The sequence below is a fragment of the Anomaloglossus baeobatrachus genome, chromosome 6, assembly GCF_048569485.1.
Source record: "Anomaloglossus baeobatrachus isolate aAnoBae1 chromosome 6, aAnoBae1.hap1, whole genome shotgun sequence".
NCBI classification, from domain to species: Eukaryota; Metazoa; Chordata; class Amphibia; order Anura; family Aromobatidae; genus Anomaloglossus; species Anomaloglossus baeobatrachus.
In genome coordinates, this window is record NC_134358.1 from 390,030,865 (window position 1) to 390,050,674 (window position 19,810).

The 19,810-nt window shown below is 44.8% G+C and overlaps 1 protein-coding gene across 4 annotated transcripts in view; it reads left to right on the plus strand.

Moving 5' to 3' along the window:
* The window catches only part of BBS9 (Bardet-Biedl syndrome 9), a 704,556-nt gene that overhangs the window by 243,736 nt on the left and 441,010 nt on the right, over window positions 1-19,810 (plus strand). For all 4 annotated transcript variants that reach the window (XM_075315101.1, XM_075315104.1, XM_075315105.1 and 1 more), the window contains one exon: window positions 7,804-7,933. In XM_075315101.1, the coding sequence (XP_075171216.1) occupies window positions 7,804-7,933 (130 nt within the window). The remainder of the gene's footprint in view (window positions 1-7,803; window positions 7,934-19,810) is intronic.

Consider the following 19,810-nt stretch of genomic DNA (forward strand, 5'->3'; position numbering starts at 1 on the left):
GCCAAGATCAGATCACTAAACACTATGGAAGCCGAGAGCACTACTATAACCAGGAAGCACTGCTGGCGACGTTCTGGGTGAGCATGCTTCCGAATGAAGCAGAGCAATCACTCGAAAGGAGGAGCATCTGCATAAGCACCTCCCAGGACCTGCATAGAACCCAGAGCAGAGAGACAAGCCGTCATAGGTGTTCAAGACAAACAGCAGAGCCTCCAATGTTCAAAAGGCTCTGCGCAAAGGAACAGCAAGTACTGGTTTTGCAGGGGAGCAAGGCAGAACATAACAACACAAAATGCTCATTTATGCTGATAACTTTATATAGATTGCATTTTAAACCTGATGGATTCCTGTAACGCTCCCGGCCGATATAGAGGCAGCGAGCGGGATTAGTGGACTGGAGCACAGGGGGGACCCGAGCGTACCCCTTAGCGGGAGGTGCTTAACTAAGTGCCCACCGCGAGGCGGATGAGGTACTACTTCCAGGGCAGTGACCGGGACTGTGACAGCTGACCACCAGGATAAGTGACAGACTCAGGTATAGATGGGTACAGGCAGCGTGACTGGGGCAGGCTGACCAGGCAGGTATGGAAAGGAATGGTGGGTACTGCAGGGATAGACAGGTATGGGAAGGCAGGTACTGGAAACAGAGGGATAACAGAGCAAAAGCTCAGAACCTGACAACTAGCTAGGTAGCAGACTGACTGACTAACTAAAGATGTTGCGCAGGCGGTAGGCTGAGAGGTATTTTCGGGAAATGGCACACCGACCCTTTAAGAGGAGAGTCCTGTGTGTGCACGCGTGTCTTAGGTTCACTCCCTGGAAGCCTTGCGATATGTACAGGGCTCGAGAGGTGAAGGAGGCAGCAACACACGTGGATGGTCGGGGAAGTGCGGGAGAGGACGCGACCTTGCTGGGGTGGTGAGTAAGTCAGCATCTCTGCAGAGACGCCAGTACTACTGTTCCCTTTAAAGTGGCCATACGCATTATAGAAAATTGGATTTTCAGAAAAAGTTAGCAAAAAATGCTAATATAATACAAGGGTTTGAGGGATAATTTTTCTCCTAATTTAGAGTAAGAGTAACAAGCCTAGCATGCATCTGTGAGGAGGCCTATGCCGTGCATTGCTCCAATAGGAAATTAAATATGCAAATTGCCTCTTAAGCGAGAAAGAGGACTGGAACACCAGTGCCACTTTTTGTACGTAACAATCTTAAAAGTCATTATCGACCCTATAATGAGCCTGGCTATATGACTTAGGAGAAAAGCGAAACCAAAATCTCAGTTTCCAGACACAGTGTTTCGGAGTGTTGCCCCTCGTCAAAGTATGAGATCTAATATGATACAACAGATAGCAATGGATAGATACAGAACACACACATCCAGTCATGAAATACGCTGCACCGTACGTGCCTGTATGTACTGTATATATTATAATACCTTCTGCTCGTATACGCTCTTGTACACTACCAGTTAGTTTTTTATAAATCAATATGCTGTCCTCTGTGCAAACAGAACACTGACCAAAAATAGATTTTTCAGAACATAGCCTTATACCTATAATAGTGTAATATGTAGTGGCTCGATTTGGGGATTCAATCCGATGACTTGTTGCTGCATGGTTGTTTCCTCTATCTGCTGATATATTAGCTTTTCTTCCCTGTCCAAATACTGATGGTTAAAATGGTACTTGTTCTCCCTTCTTGGTTCACTCCTATCCAGGTGTTTTTTATTTACCGTTGTGGTCTATCCTATGATATTCTGGGTTAGGGTTTACACATATAGTCAAAATTTTTGGTACTCCTTGTTTAATTAAAGTAAAACCCACAATGGTCACAGAAATAACAATGGTCACAGTAGTAACTTGAATCTGACAAAAGTAATAAAAAATTTAAAAAATCCTTTAAAATGAACAAATGAAAGTCAGACATTGCTTTTAAACCATGCTTCTACTGAATTTTTTAAAAAATATAAGTCATGAAATAGGCTTGGACAGAAATGATGGTTCCCTCCTTAACGTAATAGTTTGTTGCACAACATTTTGAGGCAATCACTGCAATCAAACGATATCTGTAACTGTTAATGAGACTTCTGCACCTCTCGACAGGTATTTTGGCCTACTCCTCAAGAGCAAACTGCTCCAGTTGTCTCATGTTTGAAGGTTGTATTTTCCAGACGGCATGTTTCAGCTCTTTCCAAAGATGCTCAATAGGATTTAGGTCAGGGCTCATAGAAGGCCACTTCAGAATAGAACAATGTTTTCCTCTTAGCCATTTTTGGGTGTTTTTAGCTGTGTGTTTTGCGTCATTGTCCTGTTGCAAGACCCATGACTTGCGACTGATACTGGGCAGCACATTTCTCTGTAAAGTCCCTTGATAGTCTTGAGATTTCATTGTACTCTGCACAGATTCAATACACTGTGCCAGATGCAGCAAAGCAGACCCAGAACATAATAGAGCCTCCTCCATGTTTCACAGTAGGGACAGCGTTCTTTTCTTGATATGCTTTATTTTTCCATCTGTGAACAAAGAGCTGATATGCCTTGCCAAAAAGTTCAATTTTTTTGTCTCATCTGTCCATAGTACTGTACATTCTCGCAGAAGCTTTGTGGCTTGTCAACATGTACTTTGGCAAATTCCAGTCTGGCTTTTTTATGATTTTGTTTCAACTATGGTGTCCTCCTTGGTCATCTCTGATAAAGTCCACTTTGGCTCAAATAATGACAGATGGTGCGATTTGACACTGATGTTCATTGAGCTTGACGTTCGCCATTAATCTCTTTAGAAGTTTTTCTGGGCTCTTTTGTTACCATTTGTATGATCCATCTTTTTGATTTGTCATCAATTTTTCTCCCGCAGCCATGTCCAGGGAGGTAGACTATAGTCCCATGGATCTTACATCTCTGAACAATAAGTGCAACTGTAGTCACAGGAACATCAAGTTGCTTGGAGATGGTCTTTTAACCTTTACCTTTGTCAATAATTTTTTTTCCAATCTCCTGAAACAACTCTTTCCTTCGCTTCCTCTGGTCGATGTTGAGTGTGGTACACACCATGTCACCAAACAGCACATTGAGTATCTGTAGTCCTATGTAGAGGTCCACTGACTGATTACAAGATTGTAGACACCTGTGATGCTAATTAGTGGGCACACCTTGATTTAACATGTCTTTTTTGTCACATTATTTTCAGGGGTACCATTATTTCTGTCCAGTCCTATTTCATGAGTTTAGTTTGACCATTTGTTTGTATATGTTCACATTTCACTGCACTTCCTTACGGCCATACCTCTAGGAGGACTTGTGCTTAGGAGTTCCAGCCCATCAGCTAGGGATTTGGGTATGGGTGCAGCATCTCCCTTTAGTAGGTCTTCCCTTTTCTGTTACCCGTGTGTGAAAGCGTTTACGTTCATAACAATAAGCCAGGAAATAAAAGATAATTGAGCAGATTTATCAAGCTAAATGCACCAGAATGTTGGCATATTTCGCTCCAGATATTGTGTTTCATGAATACACCATATATATTATTGGTGTTAGTCTTCCTGAAACTGGGGTGTGCATTAACTAGAAGGGATTGTGGCCTAACGAGCACCATGTGACCAACAATTGCTACAAAATTGGGGCTCCTATTTCTGTCACAAAGTAGGCCTGCTAATCTGTTCAGTAAACTTAGACTAGACTGTATTAGAATTTCACACATTTATCAGATAGCTTAACACTAGAAGTCCCAGAAATTTCGAGCTCCCCCCTGAAGTCCCAAAAGAGGGTCAAATGACCCTTAGAGGTACTTCTCACATAGCGAGATCGCTAGCAAGATCGCTGCTGAGTCACAAGTTTTGTGACGCACCAATGACCTCATCAGCGATCTCGCTGTGTGTGACACTAAGCAGCGATGTGGCCCCTGCTGTGAAATCGCTGATAGTTACACACAGTGCTGGTTAATTGTTTGCTCGTTGCTCTCTCGCTGTGAAGCACACATCGCTGTGTTTGACAGCGACAGTGCAACGATCTGAATGTGTAGGGAGCCGGCGTCTGGAAGCTGCAGACGCTGGTAACCAAGGTACACATCGGGTAACCAAGCGAAGCGCTTTGCTTGGTTACCCGATATTTACCTTGGTTATTAGCGTACGCCGCTCTCAGGCTGCCAGTGCTGGCTCCCTGCTCCCTGCACACGTAGCCAGAGTACACATTGGGTAACTAAGCGAAGCGCTTTGCTTTAGTAACCCGATGTGTACCCTGGCTTTGAGTGCAGGGTGCTAAGTGGTGTACGCTGGTAACCAGGGTAAATATTGGGTAACCAAGCAAAGCATTTTGCTTAGTTACCCGATATTTACCTTGGTTACCAAGCGCAGCATCGTTTCCACGAGTCGCTGGTGGCTGGTGGCTGGTCACTGGTCGCTGGTCGCTGGTGAGATCTGCCTGATTGACAGCTCACCAGTGACCATGTAGCGACGCACCAGCGATCCTGACCAGGTCACATCATGGTCGGAATCGCTGGTACGTCGTTTGGTGAGACGGTACCCTTAAGGTACCGTCACACATAACGAGATTGCTAGCGAGATCGCTGCTGAGTCACGGTTTCTGTGACGCAGTAGCGATCCCGTTAGCGATCTCGTTATGTGTGACATCTACCAACGATCAGGCCCCTGCTGTGAGATCGCTAGTCGTTGCAGAATGGTCCAGGCCATTTTCTTCAAAGGCGATGTCCTGCTGGGCAGGATACATCGCTGTTTTTGCCACTGTGTGACAGGGTCACAGTGACTGCTGAGATCGTTATACAGGTCGCTACTGCGACCTGTATCGTTCCTGCATCGTTGGTAAGGTCTGACTGTTTGACATCTCACCAGCGACCTCTCAGCGACTTACTAGCGATCCCTATCAGGTCGCATCGTTTTCGGGATGGCTGGTAAGTCGTTGTGTGTGACTGAGCCTTTAGTCCAGACTGAATAGAACTAACTAGAAACTAAGGGTACCGTCACACTTTAGCGACGCTCCAGCATTCCCACCAGCGATCTGACCTGGTCAGGATCGCTGCTGCGTTGCTACATGGTCGCTGGTGAGCTGTCAATCAGGCAGATCTCACCAGCGACCAGTGACCAGCCCCCAGCGACGTGTGGAAGCGATGCTGCCCTTGGTAACTAAGGTAAATATCGGGTAACCAAGCGCTTGGTTACCCGATATTTACCTTGGTTACCAGCGCACACCGCTTAGCGCTGGCTCCCTGCACTCGTAGCCAGAGTACACATCAGGTACATCGAGAGCAACGATTTGAATCTGCAGGGAGCAGGGAGCCGGCACTGGCAGCCTGAGAGCGGTGGACGCTAGTAACCAAGGTAAATATCAGGTAACCAAGCAAAGCACTTCGCTTGGTTACCCGAAATTCACCTTGGTTACAGCTTACCGCAGGCTACCAGAAGCCGGCTCCCTGCTCCCTGCACATTCAAATCGTTGCTCTCTCGCTGTCAAACACAGCGATGTGTGCTTCACATTGGGAGAGCAATGTCCAAAAAATGAACCAGAACAGTGTGTAACGAGCGGCGATCTCACAGCAGGGACCAGATCGCTGCTCAGTGTCACACACAGCGAAATCGCTAATGAGGCCACTGGTGCGTCACAAAAAACGTGACTCAGCAGCGATCTCGCTATGTGAGAAGTAGCCCTTAATGGCTAAACTCAATGGAAAACAACAACCTCCTGTGGTGCAACAGTAATGGCCTTAATTACAGAACAAAAGATGGTGATTATAGAATGTTAGCTAATATCCTTCAGGTCATTCGACCCATCTCTGGGTTCCAAAGGTAGAAATGTTAAATGACCCCTCTCTGGGACTTCTAGTGATAAACCAGTGAGATAAATCGGATGCCTTTCCGGACTGTGTAATACAGTCATATGAAAAAGTTTGGGCACCCCTATTAATGTTAACCTTTTTTCTTTATAACAATTTGGGTTTTTGCAACAGCTATTTCAGTTTCATATATATATAATAACTGATGGACTGAGTAATATTTCTGGATTGAAATGAGGTTTATTGTACTAACAGAAAATGTGCAATCCGCATTTAAACAAAATTTGACCGGTGCAAAAGTATGGGCACCTCAACATAAAAGTGAAATTAATATTTTGTAGATCCTCCTTTTGCAAAAATAACAGCCTCTAGTCGCTTCCTGTAGCTTTTAATGAGTTCCTGGATCCTGGATGAAGGTATATTTGACCATTCCTGTTTACAAAACAATTCCAGTTCAGTTAAGTTTGATGGTCGCCGAGCATGGACAGCACGCTTCAAATCATCCCACAGATGTTCAATGATATTCAGGTCTGGGGACTCGGATGGCCATTCCAGAACATTATAATTGTTCCTCTGCATGAATGCCTGAGTAGATTTGGAGCAGTGTTTTGGATCATTGTCTTGCTGAAATATCCATCCCCTGCGTAACTTCAACTTCGTCACTGATTCTTGCACATTATTGTCAAGAATCTGCTGATACTGAGTTGAATCCATGCAACCCTCAACTTTAAAAAGATTCACAAGATTCCCGATGCCGGCATTGGCCACACAGCCCCAAAGCATGATGGAACCTCCACCAAATTTTACTGTGGGTAGCAAGTGCTTTTCTTGGAATGCCGTGTTTTTTTGCCTCCATGCATAACGCCTTTTTGTATGACCAAACAACTCAATCTTTGTTTCATCAGTCCACATTACCGTCTTCCAAAATGTAACTGGCTTGTCCAAATGTGCTTTTGCATACCTCAGGCGACTCTGTTTGTGGTGTGCTTGCAGAAACGGCTTCTTTCGCATCACTCTCCCATACAGCTTCTCAAAAAAAATCAAATCAAATCTTTATTTTTATATAGCGCTAACATATTCCGCAGCGCTTTACATACATCAGGAACACTGTCCCCATTGGGGCTCACAATCTAAAGTCCCTATCTGTATTTTTTTTTGGAGCTTCTCCTTGTGCAACGTGCGCTGTATTGTTGACCAATGCACATTGACACCATCTACAGCAAGATGAAGCTGCAGGTCTTTGGAGGTGGTCTGTGGATTGTCCTTGACTGTTCTCACTATTCTTCTCTGCCTTTCTGATATTTTTCTTGGCCTGCCACTTCTGGGCTTAACAAGAACTGTACCTGTGTTCTTCCATTTCCTTACAATGTTCCTCACAGTGGAAACTGACAGTTTAAATCTCTGAGACAATTTTTTGTATCCTTCCCCTGAACAACTATGTTGAATAATCTTTGTTTTCAGATCATTTGAGAGTTGTTTTGAGGAGCCCATGATGCCACTCTTCATAGGAGATTCAAATAGGAGAACAGCTTGCAAGTGGCCACCTTAAATACCTTTTCTCATGATTGGATACACCTGCCTATAAAGTTCAAAGCTCAATGAGGTTACAAAACCAATTTAGTGCTTTAGAAAGTCAGTAAAAAGTAGTTAGGAGTGTTCAAATCAAGAAATTGATAAGGGTGCCCATACTTTTGCACCGGTCAGATTTTGTTTAAATGCGGATTGCACATTTTCTGTTAGTACAATAAACCTCATTTAAATCCAGAAATATTACTCAGTCCATTAGGTATTAGATATATGAAACTGAAATAGCTGTTGCAAAAACCCAAGTTGTTATAAAGAAAAAAGGTTAATATTAATAGGGGTGCCCAAACTTTTTCATATGACTGTATAAGTTTGCACTGTAAGAATTAGTCATTATTAATACATTTTCCCCAATATTCTTAGAATGCAATATAAATGCATAGCTCTAAATGCCCTGAACATAAAATATTTCACATACAATTTTGCTCTTCTTTTCCAGTGAGTGAAGGAACAATAAACTCTTTGGTCGGAAACCATAATAACATGTTACTTGTGTACCAGGATGTGACACTGAGGTGGGCAGCTCAGCTCCCGCACATTCCTGTCGCAGTCAAAGTTGCCAGTTTCCAGTAAGTATCTTAAAATATCCACGTATTGGTTTTGCTTGTACATGAGAAAGTGTTATCTCTGCAAACAGACATGGGAGTCATACAAAGGAATTGTTTGCTTTTGTACATTTGCTTTTCCCTCTTTTTTTTACAACTTGCTACTGTTATGTGAATATTGTGGCAATGATCTTTTATTATGTGTAGGAAGAGTTTTGCAGCAATGGGGCTTACTGGATTTTGCTTCCTGTCATTTCTTTCCTTGTGTTACTTTTTTGTTATGTTCTGTTACTTTTTTTTTTTAGATTAGTCTCAATTTGAGATTGGCTAATCAATTTGTGTGACTCCGGTCCTTTGGCTAGCCCAGTAGTCTCTGGCTCCTGTATGAGAGGTCTATGAATCTCTTACCTCCAGGGATCCCAAGCTTGGCTTTTGTTTAGCTGAGCTTTAACGACATCATCATTGCGGCCTGACGCACAGATGACGTCACGCCAGGCCAGCTAATCATAAGCTGTCCCCGAGATCCCAGAATGTTTTAGATTCGCAAAGCTCTTAAGCTGTCAACCTGCAACCAGAGACTTCGGACCTGCCCAAGGTTCCAACAGTTAAGTTATTGTACAGTGTTGACGGATCTAATGGGATTAAAAAAAGAAAAGAAAACAACAACGGTTCCGGACCGGAATTAATCTTGGATATCTAGCCAGATGCCGGTCCCCATAAAAGTGTATGGGGGCCAGAATCCGTCATTTACAAAATAGTGGTAGAAGGGATGGAGGGATTGAAGCAAGTGCGTTATACTGATTGAGTCTCTGGCACTGCTGTAACTTCTTCCGGGGCCGCTCATTCTAATTCCAGGGTCTCTCATTATTGCTCATCCATATGCACTGTTTTCCCTGCCCACCAGCAGTCGTTATGTCTGTGATTGGTTGCAATCAGACGCGCCCCCAGCCTGTGTGAGAGCGTGTCTGACTGCTTGCAATCCGTAGGGTCCCCCCACCTTATTATATTAAGCACAAATAAAAAATGTGGCTACAGGCTAATTCAGAGCATAGTTTTCCTAAATATTTGCCTTTACAAACTTATAAGGTCATGGAGATGGCTTTTCGTACCTGAACAGTCATACTGGCTAGGTTGTTTTTCACTTGAATGATGGCTGTCTGGTCAATATATATCATCACATGGTGTATTTCAGTTAGTCTATCCACCTCATTGCTTTATATTTTCTATCTTGAATGGATCACACTGAGTTTAAACTTTTTTTTTCATGTATATATAATATAGGACCACAACGTTTTTTAGGGACATTTTTAGAAACATTATAAATTAACAGTGGCCATTTAGTGAAGTTAATGTTACTGTAAAAAGTGCTAAAAGAAAATAAAGATTACTATGCAGTTATATGTTAGAACACTATCAGAAAATCTTAATTTTCAGGTTCTGTATTAAAAGAATTCTGTCAGTAGGTTTTTGCTATTTGATCTGACAACAGCATGATGTGGGGGTTGAGAACCTGATCTGATTCCAGTGATGTGTCTCTTACTATGCTGTGTGTTGTAGTTTCAATAAAATCAGTGTTTTATTAGTAGGAGATTATCAAAAGAGGACTAGTGGTCTTGTGGCTTGCAGTCCTCTTGCTCTGTGTAACCCCACCCACACCGGCAGTGTACACAGAAAGCTGCCAATCAGTGGTGTGGGCGGAGCTACACAGAGCTCCACATTCAGAAAACTGCTAGATCTGCAGCAGTGGAGTGGAGGATAGGGGTAAGAGGCTGTGAGTTCTGGTCAACTCTTACGTCTTGTGCGCACACTGCTTTTTTACCTGCGGTTTTACCCGCGGTTTTGCTGCAGAAATTTCTTGAGAAATGTTTGTAACCTTTCTGCAGACATTTCCCAGCAAAACCTATGGGTAAAAAAATAGCTGTGCGCACACTGCATTTTTTTCTCAAGAACATTCTTTCTGCAGAATTTCTTGAGAAAATGTGCATGTCACTTCTTTTCCGCAGGTACCTGCGGTATTTCACTCCATTCACTGTAATGTAATCACGTAATACCGCGGGTATACACAGGTAGCAAATTATGTGTGGTATACCCTTGGTATAGCCGCGGTTTACCTGCGGTAATGTTAATCACTACCCTGCGGTTTGCAGGGAAGTGATGTCATTATGACAGGAAGAGGAAGCAGAGCAGAGAGTAAACAGACACATATCACAGACACATAGAATACACACACATATCACACACACACACACACACACACACACACAGACATATAGAATACACATGGAAATCAAACAGACATATAAAAATAAAAAAAACGCCGGCTCCGCCGTATTTTTACCTTCCAGGCGAGGTAAACACACAGCGGCGGCCCGGTATTCTCAGGCTGGGAAGGGCGAGGACCAGGGTTAATGCCCCCCCTTTTCCCCCGCAGCCAAGAATATCAGCCCGCAACTGCCCCGGGACTGTCGCATCCATTATGCTACAGTCCCGGAGTGTCCCCACCTCTTCCAGATTGCCTTGATGTGGTGGCAATCCAGGTAATAAGGAGTTAAAAGGCAGCGGATCGCTGCCATTTAAGTCCCGGCTTAATCATGGCAGCGTCTATGAGACAGCTTTCATGATTAACCCGTAAGTAAAGTGAAAAACCACACACACCGAAAAATCCTTTATTTTAAATAAAATAACAAAAAAGCCCCTCTTTCACCCCTTTATTACACCTTCCAAACACACAGCTCCGGCGTAATCCACGGAGGTTCCACAACGCTTGCAGACTGATCCAGCCGCGTCTGACACACTACTGAATGCAGCCTCGTAACGAGCCTGCAGAGCTAATTACAGGTAATTTCTCACGGTCAGTAATGGGAACAACACATTACCGCTTGGGAGAACTGCATTGATCTGTCCTCTATCTATTGATTGTCTATCCATTTACAGTGCCTACAACTAGTATTCAACCCCCTGCAGATTTAGCAGCTTTGATAAGATACAAATAAGTTAGAGCCTGCAAACTTCAAACAAGAGCAGGATTTAATAACAGATGCATAAATCTTACAAACCAACAAGTTATGTTGCTCAGTTAAATTTTAATAAATTTTCAACATAAAAGTGTGGGTCAATTATTATTCAACCCCTAGGTTTAATATTTTGTGGAATAACCCTTGTTTGCAATTACAGCTAATAATTGTCTTTTATAAGACCTGATCAGGCAGGCAGAGGTCTCTGGAGTTATCTTGGCCCACTCCTCCATGCAGATCTTCTCCAAGTTATCTAGGTTCTTTGGGTGTCTCATGTGGACTTTAATCTTCAGCTCCTTCCACAAGTTTTCAATTGGGTTAAGGTCAGGAGACTAACAAATAAGGAATAACGTTTGGAACACCATTCTAAGTCTGAACTGGGTGCAAAAACCTAAAAAAACATCACTATGGGGAGATAAGATATGCACACCAGTGACTATGTAAGGAGAATACATGAAATAGCAGAAACTGCTGTGTGAATACTGACTTGAGAAATTCAATAGCTATATGTAAGAGTGAAAATGTGAAAAAATGGAATCTGCATTACTGCCATGAACATATGAATCAAGAGAAATTTAGCTATTGAATTGATCAATGCAATAGAGCCCCAACACTACGCCAAAGTATTTCTCTACATTGGGGTCCCTAGCTTGTGTGTGTCCTCTCATGCAGTTAAAAAACTTACCGTGTATGGGAAGCTGAGACCCAGGCTACTTATGCGTATGATATGGATTGGCAATAGGTGTGGTTGGGGAGGGTTCACAAACGAAAAACTACTAACAAATAAGGAATAACGTTTGGAACACCATTCTAAGTCTGAACTGGGTGCAAAAACCTAAAAAAACATCACTATGGGGAGATAAGGTATGCACACCAGTGACTATGTAAGGGGAATACATGAAATAGCAGAAACTGCTGTGTGAATACTGACTTGAAAAATTCAATAGCTATATGTAAGAGTGAAAATGTGAAAAAATGGAATCTGCATTACTGCCATGAACATATGAATCAAGAGAAATTTAGCTACTGAATTGATCAATGCAATAGAGCCCCAACACTACGCCAAAGTATTTCTCTACGTTGGGGTCCCTAGCTTGTGTGTGTCCTATATGTTCATGGCAGTAATGCAGATTCCATTTTTTCACATTTTCACTCTTACATATAGCTATTGAATTTTAGTCAGTATTCACACAGCAGTTTCTGCTATTTCATGTATTCCCCTTACATAGTCACTGGTGTGCATACCTTATCTCCCCATAGTGATGTTTTTTTAGGTTTTTGCACCCAGTTCAGACTTAGAATGGTGTTCCAAACGTTATTCCTTATTTGTTAGTAGTTTTTCGTTTGTGAACTCTCCCCAACCACACCTATTGTCAATCCATATCATACGCATAAGTAGCCTGGGTCTCAGCTTCCCATACACGGTAAGTTTTTTAACTGCATGAGAGGACACACACAAGCTAGGGACCCCAACGTAGAGAAATACTTTGGCGTAGTGTTGGGGCTCTATTGCATTGATCAATTCAGTAGCTAAATTTCTCTTGATTCATATGTTCATGGCAGTAATGCAGATTCCATTTTTTCACATTTTCACTCTTACATATAGCTATTGAATTTTTCAAGTCAGTATTCACACAGCAGTTTCTGCTATTTCATGTATTCCCCTTACATAGTCACTGGTATGCATACCTTATCTCCCCATAGTAAGGTCAGGAGACTGACTAGGCCACTGCAACACCTTGATTTTTTCCCTCTTGAACCAGGCCTTGGTTTTCTTGGCTGTGTGCTTTGGGTCGTTGTCTAGTTGGAAGATGAAATGACGACCCATCTTAAGATCCTTGATGGAGGAGCAGAGGTTCTTGGCCAAAATCTCCAGGTAGGCCGTGCCAGCCATCTTCCCATGGATGCGGACCAGATGGCCAGGCCCCTTGGCTGAGAAACAGTCCCACAGCATGATGCTGCCACCACCATGCTTGACTGTAGGGATGGTATTCTTGGGGTCGTATGCAGTGCCATCCAGTCTCCAAACGTCACGTGTGTGGTTGGTACCAAAGATCTCGATCTTAGTCTTATCAGACCAGAGAACCTTGAATCAGTCTGTCTCAGAGTCCTCCAAGTGATCATGAGCAAACTGTAGACGAGCCTTGACATGACGCTTTGAAAGTAAAGGTACCTTACGGTCTCATCTGGAACGGAGACCATTGCGGTGGAGTACGTTACTTATGGTATTGACTGAAACCAATGTCCCCACTGCCATGAGATCTTCCCGGAGCTTCTTCCTTGTTTGTCCTTGGGTTAGCCTTGACTCTTCGGACAAGCCTGGCCTCGGCACGGGTGGAAACTTTCAAAGGCTGTCCAGGCTGTGGAAGGCTAACAGTAGTTCCATAAGCCTTCCACTTCCGGATGATGCTGCCAACAGTGGAGACAGGTAGGCCCAACTCCTTGGAAAGGGTTTTGTACCCCTTGCCAGCCTTGTGACCCTCCACGATCTTGTCTCTGATGGCCTTGGAATGCTCCTTTGTCTTTCCCATGTTGACCAAGTATGAGTGCTGTTCACAAGTTTGGGGAGGGTCTTAATTAGTCAGAGAAGGCTGGAAAAAGAGATAATTAATCCAAACATGTGAAGCTCATTGTTCTTTGTGCCTGAAATACTTCTTAATACTTTAGGGGAACCAAACAGAATTCTTGTTGTTTGAGGGGTTGAATAATAAATGACCCTCTGAATAAACTTTTCACAATTTAAAAAAAAAAATAAAAAAAGAAATAACTTTCTTTTTTGCTGCAGTGCATTTCACACTTCCAGGCTGATCTACAGTCCAAATGTCACAATGCCAAGTTAATTCCGAATGTGTAAACCTGCTAAATCTGCAGGGGGTTGAATACTACTTGTAGGCACTGTATCTATCTATCCCTCTATCTATCTATCTATCCATCCATTCATCCATCCATCCATCCATCCAAATAAAATCAAATAGGCTTTATTGACAGGACCAAAAAACTATTAGCATTGCCAAAGCAAAAAAAGAAGTGTGACGGGAGTGGGTTAGGGTTGTGGGGATGGGGTGTTGGGGCCACAATTTAGGGAATGATGGTCCATTTGGAGGTCTTTAGTACCCCTCATCTTATGACAAGTGGAGACATATTGGGCGGTGATCTCCACCATTGATTCTTCTTCCCCCAGTAGGATGCGGAGTTTCCTCTCCTCGTCCATGAATGGAAAGTCCGGGGTATGAGCGGTAAGTTTCCGGAAGTGGGAGGCCCCCACTGCTGAGTATTTGTCACAGTGTAGTAGGAAATGCGCCTCGTCCTCCAGAGCCCCCTGCTGGCAGTGCTGGCACAGTCTGTTCTCCTGCGGCTTGTATGTCTGTCGGTGCCGCCCTGTTTCCACCTCTAGGCTGTGGGCACTCAGTCTGTACAGGCTCAGGGTCTGCCTGTCTTTGGGGTGGCGTAACCTTTCCAGATATGGGGCCAGAGTGTAGTCCCTCCGCAGTGACCGGTAGATGGTGAGTTTCTGGGAGTTCTCTAATTCACTCTTCCAGTCCTCTATGTATTGCATCTTGCAGCTCTCTGAGATCTCTTTTATTTGGCCTTTTGTCATGGTGTTTTGATGACTTTGGCTGTACTGGCTGCCGGAGTTCCTGGCTTGCTCTGGGCTCTGGCTCAGCAGGGCTTTATGATGATAGGATCTGGGGTTCTGTATGTGTGCCTGGTGTGATAGCACCCGCTTGTGTATATTGAGCCATAAGGGGATTCGGCCCAGCTCTGCCCGACAGGCTATGTTTGAGGTGCTGCGATGGACTTCGAGGAGATATTTGCAGACCTCCAGATGGAAGACTTCAGTTGGGCTGAAATCCCACTTTGTTTGGTCTGGATAGGTCACTGGGCCCCATACCTCGCTGCCATACAGCAGTATAGGTGTGATGATGCTGTCGAATATCTTGAGCCAAACTCTCACCAGTGGTTTGAGGTGGTACAGTTGTCTTCTGATAGTATAAAAGGTTCTGCATGCTGTCCCTTTCAGGGTCTCTGCTGCTTGCTTAAGGCTCCCAGTTTGGCTTAGCTCCAGACCGAGGTAGGTATAGCTGCTGGTCTTCTCCAGCGTGGTGCCATTTAGTGTGAGGGAGGGAGTAGAGGTTTCGTTATACTTCCTCTTCTAAAACACCATGACTTTGGTCTTCTTTTGGTTGATGGGCAAAGCCCATGTGGTGCTGAATGTTTCTAGCACAGCCAGGCTATCTTTGAGGCCTTTCTCGGATGGGGAAAGCAGCAGGAGGTCATCTGCATACAGCAGGATCTTCACCTCTCGGTCATGCAAGCTGAGACCTGGGGCGGGGGAGGATTCCAAGGCTGAGGCCAGTCCATTTATGTAGATATTGAATAGAGTTGGGCTCAGGCTGCAGCCCTGTCTTACCCCGCGGCACTGCCGGAAGAAGGCCGTACTCTTTCCGTTAACCTTCACGTTGCATCGGTTCTCAGAGTATGAGCTCTTGATCACGTCGTAGGTTCTGCCACCTATTCCACTTTCCAGGAGTTTAAGGAACAGGCCTGGGTGCCACATTGAGTCAAAGGCCTTCTTGAAGTCCACAAAACATGCAAATATTTTCCCCTGTTTTTTGCCGTGGACGTGGGTCTTGATGAGGCTTTGCAGGGTGTAAATGTGGTCCATGGTGCGATGGTTTGGCATGAACCCAGCTTGGCTTCTGCTGAGGGTGTCCCGCTGGGTGAGGAAGGTGATGATCCTTTTATTAATAATGCTGTTAAACAGTTTTCCCAGAATGCTGTTAACACAGATTCCTCTGTAGTTTGCTGGATCATATCGGTCTCCATTCTTGTAGATGGGCGTTATGAGACCTTGATTCCAGCTCTTTGGGAAGTAGCCGGCACTCAGGACATGGGGGAATAGTTTAGCCAGTGCTGCATGTATATATGGGGAACTGTATTTGATCATCTCTGTCAGGATGCCGTCACTGTCCGCGGCCTTCTTGCATTTCATAAATTTAATTCTGTCTTTTATTTCCAGCACACTGATTGGTATGTCCAGAGGATTTTGGAAGTCTTTGATTGTCTCCTCCTCTCCTCCATGTCCCTGAGTTTTGTGGTTAGGTGCTCCTGTTCTGGAGTTTGGTCTTCATCTGGTATATTCTTGTAGAGGCCTTTGAAGTAGCTGTGCCAGATGTTGCCATTTTGGATGTGGAGGGTGCTATGCTTGGACTTTGTGCCGATATGACTCCAGGTTTTCCAGAATGAGTTATCCTGGAGGGAGTCCTCAAGCTTCAGTAGTTCTTGGGAGATGTGCCTCTTTTTTTTCTCCTTGAGAATGCACTTGTATTGCCTCTGTAGGGTGTCATGAGCCGCTCTTAGGTCCCTGTTTTTGGGTTGTCTGTGTTTTTGGTTTGAGGCTACCCTTAGGGAGTTGCGTAGTGACTTGCATTCTTTGTCGAACCATTTTTGGCCTTGTTTGTTTGAAGGTTTCTTGGGGTTGGTCTTTCTGACGCCTGCTAACTCTGCCATGGTATACAGGATGTTATTAAAGTCATTCACTGCCCGGTTGACTCCTTGCTGGTTTGATCTATAGCGTCTTGTGTTGAAATTTACAAGTAGCTCTTGGATCTTGGTTCTGTTGCTCATGTTGGTGTATTCAGTGGATAACTGTTTAGGCCATTTGTAGGATGGTGTCAGGTTGTGGAGACCGGTCAGGTGGGGCTTATCTGTGTGTTGCTTGTCCGTGGATCTCATGTACAGCAGTGTCTGGTTGTGGTCTGACAGGTGAGTTTCAGGGGTGACTATGAAGGCATTTATTTTTGCTGGGTCCATGTCTGTTATTGCATAATCCATCCATCTATCTATCTATCTATCTATCTATTCATCTATCCATCTATCCATCTATCTATCTCAGAAGGAAATTACTTTTTTTTTTTTCTCTCTTCAATGTGCATTGAATGCATTAAAACACATGTACCAACCTGCGGAAAAACTGCAACAAAACGCATGCAGATTTTCTGTGCGGTTCTTTTGCGTTTTTTACCGCGGGTGCGGGATTCTTTCAAAGGGTCCGTTTTTTTCTTTAGAAAATGGCACTTTTTAGTGCGCACATAGCCTTAATCATGTTACAAAATTCATGTGCACAACCTTTGGGAACACAGACAAGTATATATGGGCCTATACCAATGTTAGCTACCGTATTTTTTGGACTATAAGACGCACCTGACCATAAGACGCACCCTGGTTTTAGAGGAGGAAAATATGAAAATAAAATTTTAACCAAAAAATGTGGTCCCGACACACTGTTATGGGGCGAGGATCTACTGCTGACACTGTTATGGGGGTATTGTCCCCAAATTCTCTACTAAGGTACCCCATTCTGGTAACGATTGTCCTGCCTTGTGTATGATCCTGCTCATATACCCCCATCCATCCTGCTCATATACCCCCATCCATCCTGCTCATATACCCCCATTCATCCTGCTCATGTACCCCCATCCTGCTATATACCCCCCATCCTGCTCATATACCCCATCCTGTTCATATACTCATATACCCCATCCATCCGGCTCATATACCCCCATCCACCGTGCTCATATACTCCCATCCTGCTCATATACCCCCATCCATCCTGCTCATATACCCCCATCCTGCTATATAACCCCCATCCTGCTCATATATCCCATCCTGCTCATAAATGTTGGGGGAAAGTGGGGGGTGCGTCTTATACTCTGAATGTATGCTACGGGGAATGAGGGTGCTGCGGTGGAGTAGGTAATCGGCGGCATGCGCAAGCTGTAGCAGCGGCTACCGTGACCACGAGGACCCGCTCATTAGCCTCTGTTCATATGCACTGCATCCTCCCGCCAATCATCTCTCAGCGCTTAAGCCGGCGCTGACAGGTGGGTGGGATGATAGGCGGGGGATGCGTGCTTAATTAACAGCCGGCCTGTGTGATCACCCCTGGCAACTACAGCCTTGAGTGACCATGTGTGGCTATATTCATTGATTCCGCGCATCATCATCAACGTGGGGGGCAGTGAATAAGTACTTTCACCGGCCACTGATCCCTGCAGCATGACGATGACCTCCTGTCTGTCGGCCCGCTGATGTGTGTGGAGACTAGCAGTGCGCATAGTGATGACGTCATCACTGTGCGCACGGCTCCACACAGGTCAGAGGCGCAGCTGCTGGCACAGACAGGAAGATGAGCGATGCTGCGTGGAGTGAGGTAAGTTGAGTATAAATGTTTATTTTTTGTGCACCACAGGATGCGGGCCATATACCAGGATGAGGGTACATAGCAGGATTAGGGCACATATCAGGATGTGGCATATACCTGGATGTGGGCACATACCAGGATGATGGACATATATATAAGGATGAGAATCATATACAAAGCAGGAGGATCATTAATAAGATGGGGTACCTTAGTAGAGAATTTGGGGACATTACCTCCATAACAGTGTCAGCAGTAGATCCTCGCCCCATAACAGTGTGTCATGACCACATTTTTTGCTTAAAATTTCAGTTTCCTATTTTCCTCCTCTAAAACCAGGGTCCGGTGCGTTTTATAGTCCGAAAAATACTGTACATATTTTTGAGATTTTTAAAGGAGTTTTCCAAGCTTCAGCTAAATTTCTACAGTCACTCAAGTGACTGCAGATTGGTAAATCCTGACCATGTGCATTTCACACGCTGTCAGGATTCCCCCCTTAGTTGAAAGGTCAAATGAGCGAACATGTGACAATGAGCCAAAGAGATTCTCATCCGCTTCTCTCAATGGAGCAGCAAACTGCCTTAAAATACCTTCTCTTGCCCCTTGGCTGCAGAAGACAAACTGTTCACATGTGTTAATGAAACCCAATTGCAAAAAATATTTTTAGCCAAATGCCTTTAAGTAAAAAAAAGTAATATGTCCCTGAAGGAGTTTATATTTTTAACATATTGATGAACAAGTTAAAATGAATGGTACTGTGAAGCCCCGCATGTGCAGTATCGGTGCATACCTTCAGGGACTCCACGTAGCTGGTGCTGGTCACAGGTAGGAAATCTTCAGTTTTGATCGTGACGCCACTCTCAGTATTGCGGTCAGTGGGGACCGCCACTGCAGGTTAGGGGACGCCTGGGGCTGATGGTGTGTGCAGTTAGTTGGAATAGCCTCCTGAGAGTGAGGCAAGCCCCAGGGCCCGGTGTAGGTTTGTAGTACCACAAGGCGCAGAATAACTCCACACAGGCAGAATTGTCTTTCAAGGGCTTTACTCACATTTGATGGCAGGGTGAGTAGCCCGGGCGTAGCTGAGATGAACCAGATGGGAACCGGGTATCCTTCAGGCTGACTTTATGAGGGTGACTACTGACTCGCCTTCCTTAGCCCTTGGTGGTTTGGGGTGACCCCGACTTTTAGTCCCTATGGGGGTCGCCCAGGGAAGATGCTGCAGCCTCTCTCCCCCTTTTGTTTGCCGTTTGCTTGTTCCCCGGACCAGGCCACTCCAGCTTCTTGCCTCCTGTGACCTATGGGCCCTCACTGCGGTTACGTGGCTGCGGCTTTTGTGGTGTTGTGGTGTGGGCTTTGAGAGCCCCACACCGGCAGGTTTAGCAGAAGAAAGCTGGATCTATCTTCGCTCCGGGATCTGCCGCCCGGTTGGGCCTGGTGCTCTCTAGCAGTCTCCTTACTTCCCACTCCGTGCTTTCTCTCTAGCTGAAGCTGGCTTTCAGGCAGCACTCCTAGTTGACCGTTCTCCCCCGTCAGTAGCCACTGCGCGGGCGCTGTTAGACAGCATCAACCCCACAGGTCTGCTCCTCACTGAGCCCTCTGGAGTTCTCCTCTAACTAACTCACTGCTCCTCCTCTCCTGTTCTTGCCTACGCCACCTAGCAACCAGCCCCTGAACACACCCCCAGTT